The sequence below is a fragment of the Galeopterus variegatus genome, unplaced genomic scaffold (assembly GCF_000696425.1).
Source record: "Galeopterus variegatus unplaced genomic scaffold, G_variegatus-3.0.2 Scaffold219, whole genome shotgun sequence".
Lineage (NCBI taxonomy): Eukaryota > Metazoa > Chordata > Mammalia > Dermoptera > Cynocephalidae > Galeopterus > Galeopterus variegatus.
The window spans coordinates 184321-193277 of record NW_007726330.1 but is presented as its reverse complement, the minus strand read 5'-3'; the positions used below and the strand labels follow the sequence as shown (position 1 = coordinate 193277).

Here is an 8957-nt window from a genome sequence, read left to right as displayed (position 1 = left end):
GCGCGTAAGGAGGGGCGTTGGGGCGCGCGTAAGGAGGGGCGTTGGGGCGCGCGGGGTCCCCACCCTCCGAGGACCCCGCGCCGGGCCGCGGCGGGTGCTGTCGTCTCCGCGGTGGCCTGGAGTCCCATCAGCCTGGGGCTTCCTCTCTCTTGGGTGGAGGCCGCGGGCATCTTTGGACCCCTGCCCGGGCCGGCGGCGGCCGGTAAAGCTTGGGGAGAATCAATGGGCTGCTGATGGGTTGGGAGCCTGATGCCCGCGGGCCGTCGTCAGGGCCCTTGGGGTTGGGGATTCCCGGGGAGTATTTCCCAGTTTAATGGCCGAGGGGGGAGGGCAGCGGCTTTTCCCTGGGTGCCAACTAACCCCCAGCCCGCGGAGACCATGTGGTTTCGAGAAGTTGGAGGCAGAGATAACAGCAGAAGACTTTGTAGGGCTTAACTTTTGAAAGCGGCTTTTGAGGCACAGGGAGACTTGCCATGAGGACCAGGGGACACACATCTCTCAGAGCACACGGGACTTGTTTCTTTTGGTTTGGTGACACCCCCACCCCCCGCCTTTACTTTCTGGAGTGATTTAGGGGCTACAGAATTCCTTCTACACTTGATTTTGATGAACTTCAGGAATTTACGAGGAAGACTTGAAATAAAACTGTATCTGACCTATGACGACAAACGGGAGGGGAGAATAAGATCTCTTGACGAAAAATAAACAAAAATGAAGCTGTTAATTCATTTACCAGGTGAACATTAATCGTGGTTCTGAGTTATTAACGCAGCTCCGGAGAGAATCAGGATATTCCTCAATTAAGATTTTTTTAGAATGTAGATTGGACTTAAGTTATTAAGCCGAGTTTGGTAACTTTTTAACAAGAGAATAGTAATGAGTTTTGAATTGCAAGATATGTTTTTGTTTTTGTTTTCCTTGCACTCTAATTCAACAGTTGTACTAAAAGCGCTTGGAAAGAGGAAAGGACACTTATTTCTAATTTTCTTGGGGGAAGGGTATATTTTGGGAATGATATAAAACGTAACCATTTTAGAACATTCAGCTTCAAGAGAACGTTGCAATAAGTTGTGGGACCCATGTTTAAAAATCTGTTGTTGCTACTGATAGTATTGTACTTAGGCTTTTCTCTTTCTGTAACAGCTATGTAATACTGTTGCTGCAGTATTTCTCATCTTTCAGATTGATTTCAGCGGCTGAAAACAGCTGTGTGCTGTTTTATCACACAGAATGAAAAACCTGTTGATTTCTGAAGCAACTTGGGCTGCTGCTACTTTAAAAGGTGTTTGTTTTTCACATTTTCCAAATTATACTTTTATTTTTCTTTCAACAGGAAGGAGTCAAGACTGAGAACAACGATCATATTAATTTGAAGGTGGCGGGGCAGGATGGTTCTGTGGTGCAGTTTAAGATTAAGAGGCATACACCACTTAGTAAACTAATGAAAGCCTATTGTGAACGACAGGTGAGGAATTGATATGTGCACTTCCACTGAATAAAACTATTTAAAGAAAAACAAACCTTATTTTCTTGAAAATAGAAGCTAGCATAATATTACAATGACTTGGTATATCGATTCCTCATGAAAACCTTTAGGATGGTTCAGTTAGTATTATGTATGATTCTAGTCCTATGCCTGAAATGCATTAAATTATATTTACAACACTTTGTTCCTAAGGGAATGTAATTTTGCTTTTATAAGAAAATAATGGTTAACTAGGTAAAATTTTTTGTCAGGTTCACCCTCCCCCCATTTAAAATTTGTCTTGTGTCAGAATGATTATTTTGAATATTTTAGTCAATTTGGAAATGAAATTAAATGTGAGTTTAAGGGCATTGCAATTTTTCTGAAGCATGTAAATTGTCATATGTTTTTTACACTAGTAGAGGTCAGAAAAATTTAACCCTACTGAGCCAGGCATAAACAGTGCTATATTATAGGGACATTTGCATTTTACTCAGAAAAATAGTATATTGACAAGAATAGGAGGTAGGAATTTCTGCTGTCTTGATTGGAACAGTTGCTAGGAGGTAAATATAAGGTTTTACTAAAACAGATGAACTTCGTTTTGTGATGAGTCCCATGATAAGATAAAGGTGACTTTTAGGGGGCCGGCCTATGGCTCACTCGGGAGAGTGCGGTGCTGATAACACCAAGGCCACAGGTTCGGATCCCATATAGGGATGGCCGGTTTGCTCACTGGGTGAGCGTGGTGCTGACAACACCAAGCCAAGGGTTAAGATCCCCTTACCGGTCATCTTTTAAAATAATAAAAAATAAAGGTGACTTTTACAAGTATAACAAAAACTCTGGAACCAAATCAGTTAATCCAGCAAATAACCTGGCAATGGAAGTATTTTTCTTGTTCTACTTTGAATGTATAAACATTGGGGAAAATAATTTTTAGGCTAGAAGAACCGACCTACATTGTGAAAAACAGTCTCAAGGTAGAACAAGACTTAAACCTACTTTAGTTGGGAAACTATACTTAGGTTTCCTCTATGATACCTAAGGATATTTGAAAGAAACAGTGGGGGCCGGCCCGTGGCTCAGGAAAGTGTGGTGCTGACAATCCTAAGGCCGCAGGTTCGGATCCCATATAGGGATGGCCGGTTAGCTCACGGGGTGAGCGTGGTGTTGACAACACCAAGTCAAGGGTTAAGATCCCCTTACCGGTCATCTTTAAAAAAGAAAAAAGAAACAGTGAAGTTATGAACTTCTTTCTGAGTGTTTGAAACTATTTTATGCCTAACTTATTTATAACATGAGAGAATACCGAACTCTTGATTCTTTATCTTCATATCTAAACCTTCTTACAGTTTCTTATAAAGGTATGATCTTTAATACACTGTTATCTGGAGAATTTTGGTGAAATCCCCCTAAGAATTAGTAAATATGTACTTATTGTGCTAAAGAATGTATGCACTGGCATCTTCCGTATTTGAACACTAGTGCCCCTTCAGGTTACAGGGGAATTTTGAAAGGTAATCATCTTGTAGAACTTATGTAGCAAAACCTTATATAAAATAGAAACTCATACTTCAGCTTGTTTTATTTTTTAAATTTTTAAATTTTTTTATTTTCATTTTTATTATTATTATTTTTTAAAAAGATGACCGGTAAGGGGATCTCAACCCTTGGCTTGGTGTTGTCAGCACCATGCTCAGCCAGTGAGCAAACCGGCCATCCCTATATGGGATCCGAACCCGTGGCCTTGGTGTTATCAGCACCGCACTCTCCCGAGTGAGCCACGGGCCGGCCCTACCGTTCATCTTAAAAAAAAAAAAAAAATCCTGCTTATCTGTTGATATGTAAATTTGATTTGAAGATTTGATCCAGGAAGAGCTTGGGAAAATATTTATTCCCATTTTCCTCTTAAATTGGGAATAACCTTGGAATTCTGAGTATTAAGATCTGTTTGCTTTTCACATGTTTTCTCTCATTCCAAGAAAGAGGGAGTTGGGGTCTCACATAATTGGGCTGGTTGCCTGCTTCTCGGGAGCAGGTACAGGCTATCAAAATACTAAAATATTTATCCAGTCTAATTTGCAAGCTAAAGTATTTTTTGGCTGTTGAGAATTCCTGATCAAGGATTTCCTATCAAGATTAATTGAATGTTCATATTTTTAATTAAATCACTTGGCATCATCTCTGGAAAAGTTCCAGTGAATGTCTAATAGGCATCTCTAACTGAACATGTAAAAGAGGATTTGATTTTTACCCCTTGGAATCTGCTTTTTCTTTGGTTTACCTACTCAATAACTGGTCAGTCAGTTGTTGAAGTCAAAACTTTGAAGTCATTCTTTTTTTCTTTTTTTTTTTTTAAAGATGACCGGTAAGGGGATCTTAACCCTTGACCTGGTGGTGTCAGTACCACACTCTCCAAAGTGAACAAACCGGCCATCCCTATATGGGATCCGAACCCATGGGCTTGGTGTTATCAGCACCACACTCTCCCGAGTGAGCCACGAGCCGGCCCTGAAGTCATTCTTGATGATATTCTCATAACTCAAAATCCATCAGCAGACTGACTCTGTTCTCTACTTAAATCTGTGTTCTCCAGTGCAGTAGCCACAAGCCACATGTCAACTACTGACCACTTGAAATGTGGCTAATCCAGATTGAGATATACTATAAAATATACACCAGATTTAGAAAATTTAGTATAAAAAAGGGTAAAATATCTCAATTTAAAAATATTAATTGCATATTGAAATGACAGTATTTGAATATGTTGGATTAAAATATTAAAATTTTAGTTTTTTTAGGCCGGCCCGTGGCTCACTCAGTAGAGTGCGGTGCTGATAACACCAAGGCCACGGGTTCAGATCCTATATATAGGGATGGCCGGTTTGCTCACTGGCTGAGCGTGGTGCAGACCACACCAAGCCAAGGGTTGAGATCCCCTTACCGGTCATCTTAAAAAAAAAAATTTTTTTTAGTTTTTTAAAACTTTTTAATGAGGCTACTCAAAAATTCAAAATTGTCTTATGTGGCTCACATTTGTATTGGATAGTGCTGAGTTATACATGGCTTGCTACCATTTCATTCTTCTCTTGCTCAATTACTACCTCATTGTCTTCTCTGACAACCCTTTTTTAATTTGAAGTGTTCCCATCATTTGATCCTCTGATTTTTTTTGTTTGGTTGGTTTTTACATTGATCACAGCCTATTTTTGTCTGTCTCCACTGAAATGTAAGCTGAGATAGGGACTTTTTGTTCACTATGTTCTCTAGAGCCTAGGCCAGTACCCAATACATAGAACATGCTCAGTAAATGCTTGTAAAATTATATAGGAGCATTCAAACTAACAACTCCAGAGATTGGTTTGTAAATAAGTTTTTCAATCATGTGAAGTAGAGTTTGCCCACTGTATGTGAGCCATGTAGTCTTCTGCTAACTGAGAGCATACCGTTTCATTCTAGTGTAGATTTAGCCTAACAGGTTACATCAAGGAGTGTTAAGTGGTTTCAGAGAGCAGAGTCACTAGTTTAGCCCAGTTCATTTCTGTGAAGTGAAGAAACAGGGACCCAAAGAGATACTTCACACAACTCCTCTGGGGCATAGCTATCTCAGGGATGAGATTTATACAGAGGAGGAGCCCAGATACTACTTTATGGAATCTTAAAGGCAAGTTTCCTTTGGACGTGATATGTAGTGAATCCATGAGTAAGGGAGGTTTAGTTTTTTTTTTTTTTTAAAGATGACCGGTAAGGGGATCTCAACCCTTGACTTGGTGTTGTCAGCACCACGCTCAGCCAGTGAGCGAACCGGCCATCCCTATATGGGATCCGAACCCGGGGCCTTGGTGTTATCAGCACCGCACTCTCCCGAGTGAGCCACGGGCCGGCCCAAGGGAGGTTTAGTTTTAGAGAGCTTTTATTGATGAGGAAAAGCTTAAAAAGTAGAAGTTGAATTATCCAAGAAAACAGTTACAGAAAATTGGTGACTAAGTGACTTAATTGGAATATGTTTCACATTGGGGCTTTCAGCATACTCAATGTAGCTCTTCTAGTCTTTTTTTTTTTTTTTTTTTTTTTTTTTTTTGGTGGCTGGCCAGTATAGGGATCCGATAGCTCTTCTAATCATTCTGTGCACATTTTTATGCTCCAGAATACAGGTGGCAATAAAGGAGTACAGTTTGCTTATTCTGACCCTGCCTTTTTTTCCCTCTTCTTTTGAATGGCCACACTGTTGACCTTACCAGTGGATGTAATGAAGAACCCAGCCTATAGAGGATGCTTAGTATTTTGTTGAAGCAAGGAGTTTTCAATGGAATGTTTGCAAATTTATAATACTTAGCAGTTAATGGCTTGGCATTGAATTCTTTGTTGCTTTGTGTATTCACAAATTGAATGTCATTATGAACAATGAATTAAGGCTGTGGAGGTCACCTGCCTGGTGGGGAATTGTTTATATTCTTAAACAAGACAAGGCATAGTCTGAAAGTGGTATGTGTCAAACACTTGACTAGTGTTTTGGGGGTGTGGGTGTGTGTGTGTGTGTGTGTCTGGGATGGGGATCTGAACTCTTGAGCTTGGTGTAGACTAGGGTTTTAAAGGGTAGTTTTAAACAGATTCTGTGGATAATTATTAAATAAGGGTATTCCTTATACTTGTTACACAAGTGTTATATTGAGTACTTTGTTTCAATATTTTTAGTCCTAGGAACTCAGTTTAATTTTCTCTTAAATGTCAATTTAATTTTGTCTTAAATGTCAATTGGTATTTAAGGGAGTTTTTGTTAGATGTTTCCTAGAAAGTTATTATTATTTTCACTACATACATCCAAAGATACTTTATTTTCCCATCTTCATTTGGTTGTCTTTACCAACAGCTTTGATTCTGTGCTTCTCTCCCCCATCTCCATCACTTTGTTAGGTAAGCAAGCTTGATAAGTAAAACACTGGAATCAGTTTTGCAGAAGGGGCATGTTTAGGCTCATTTATTTCTTTACATGCATATAAAAATATCTTGAAGCATAATTCTAATAAATACAGTTTTAAAATTTCCTGTTGGTAATAAAGCTTCTCACATTCTTAGTATCTTCTGATTTATTTTTATTTTTTAAATAAGATAAGGGCTGGCACATGGCTCACTTGGGAGAGTGTATTTGGACCCCTATATAGGGTTGTCCTGTTCCCTCAATTGGGAGAGTGTGGTGCTGACAACCGTCCACAAATTCATAAACAAGGCTGTTGAAAAATTTCAAAACACAACTGTTTTTCTAATTAGCACAATGAGATATTTACCTGTGCAGGTGTGTCTGTTTCATTGATTGGCTGCCCGTCAAATCGGAATCTGATCTGCCTCATTGATAAACCCTAAACAAGAGAGTTTAAAAGTAATGAGAAGCATGTAAAGAGTATAAACTCCATTTTAGATAAAATTATATGCATATTTAGTCATGAATATATTATAAAACAAATACCTAAATAATCAATATGTTAATAGTTTGTTTTTTTTTTTTTTAAAGATGACCAGTAAGGGGATCTTAACCCTTCACTTGGTGTTGTCAGCACCACGCTCACCCAGTGAGCAAACCGACCATCCCTATATGGGATCCGAACCTGTGGCCTTGGTGTTATCGGCACCGCACTCTACCGAGTGAGCCACGGGCCGGCCCATTTCGATGTTTTTTTTTTTTTTTTTGGACCTTTTTGAGACCGGCCGCATCGCGCTCAGCCAGTGAGTGCACCGTCCCCATATAGGATCCGAACCCGCGGCAGGAGCGCTGCTGCGCTCCCAGTGCCGCACTCTCCCGAGTGCACCACGGGCTCGGCCCAAAAAAGATTATTTTTCAAAATAAAAACAAAAACAAAAAAATTTTTTTTTAAGATGACCGGTAAGGGGATCTTAACCCTTGACTTGGTGTTGTCAGCACCACACTCTCCCAAGTGAGCCAACCAACCATCCCTATATGGGATCTGAACCTGTAAAGTTCAGGCCCCAAAAAGAAAATTTTTAAAAAGCAAAACCATAAAAACTCGAACATACTATAGTTTAAAGAAATTGAGAATCACCCCAAGTCTTTTTACCCACATAGAACTATTTGTTTTTGGTAGTTGGCCTGTATGGGGATCAGAATACCCACACAGAACTATTAACATTGGGGGCCGGCCTGTGGCTCACTCAGGAGAGTGTGGTGCTGATAACACCAAGGCCACAGGTTCGGATCCCATATAGGGATGGTCGGTTTGCTCACTGGGTGAGCGTGGTGCTGACAACACCAAGTGAAGGGTTAAGATCCCCTTACTGGTCATCTTTAAAAAAAAAAAAAACAAACTATTAACATATTGATTATTTAGGTATTTGTTTTATAATATATTCATGACTAAATATGCATATAATTTTATCTAAAATGGAGTTTATACTCTTTACATGCTTCTCATTACTTTTAAACTCTCTTGTTTAGGGTTTATCAATGAGGCAGATCAGATTCCGATTTGACGGGCAGCCAATCAATGAAACAGACACACCTGCACAGGTAAATATCTCATTGTGCTAATTAGAAAAACAGTTGTGTTTTGAAATTTTTCAACAGCCTTGTTTATGAATTTGTGGACTTCTAGACATTGGAATATATTTTGTTTGGTCATCTTTAAAAAAAAAAAAAAAAAAGTTCTCTCTTGGGCCAGCCCGTGGCTCACTTGGGAGAGTGTGGTGCTGGTAACACCAAGGCCATGGGTTCAAATCCCATATAGGGATGGCCGGTTCACTCACTTCAGAGAGCGTGGTGCTGACAACACCAAGTCAAGGGTTAAGATCCCCTTACCGGTCATCTTTTTAAAAAAAACAAACAAACAAAAAAAACTAAGCTTTCTGTAACAGTTATAAAAAAGGAGACCAAGTGAAAAGTTACCAAGTCTGATGCTGAATTGAGCTGTGTGACATCTAAAATATTGAACCCTGTAATTGGGTAGAGATTGTATATTTTTTCAGGGTATTTAAATCTGAAAATTATAAATCTGAAGAACTTAATAATCAGTGATTTTAAATTTTTTTTCTCTTTTACACTAGTTGGAAATGGAGGATGAAGATACAATTGATGTGTTCCAGCAGCAGACAGGAGGTGTCTACTAGAAAGGGAACCTGCTACTTTACTCCAGAACTCTCTTCTTGCAGACCAAGAATACATTCTCAATTAGAAAACTGCAGTTTGGTTCCATCACATCCTGACTACTACAGTATAATTTTTGCTATTCTTTCATTTTCCCCTTCCCTGTTCCTTTATTGTACATAAAGTAACTGGTGTATGTGCACAAACATATTGCATTTTTTTTTTTTTTAACTAAATGGCCAATGGTATGTTTTGATTGACATCAAGTGGAGATGGGATGGGAAAAAATACTGGTTCTGTGAAAATACCCCCTTTCTCCATTAGTGGCATGCTCATTCAGCTCTTATCTTTATATTCCAGTAAGTTATTTTGCTCTCACTGTTTTAACAAAAAAAA

At 39.3% G+C, this 8957-nt stretch overlaps 1 protein-coding gene across 1 annotated transcript in view; it reads left to right on the top strand.

Moving 5' to 3' along the window:
* Positions 1-8928, top strand: part of SUMO2 (small ubiquitin-like modifier 2) — an 11469-nt gene extending 2541 nt beyond the window's left edge. The window contains exons 2-4 of the mRNA XM_008566105.1: positions 1283-1465; positions 7917-7988; positions 8522-8928. Coding sequence (XP_008564327.1) covers positions 1283-1465; positions 7917-7988; positions 8522-8584 — 318 coding nt within the window. The 3' untranslated portion in view covers positions 8585-8928. The remainder of the gene's footprint in view (positions 1-1282; positions 1466-7916; positions 7989-8521) is intronic.
* The last annotated feature ends 29 nt before the right edge of the window (positions 8929-8957 follow it).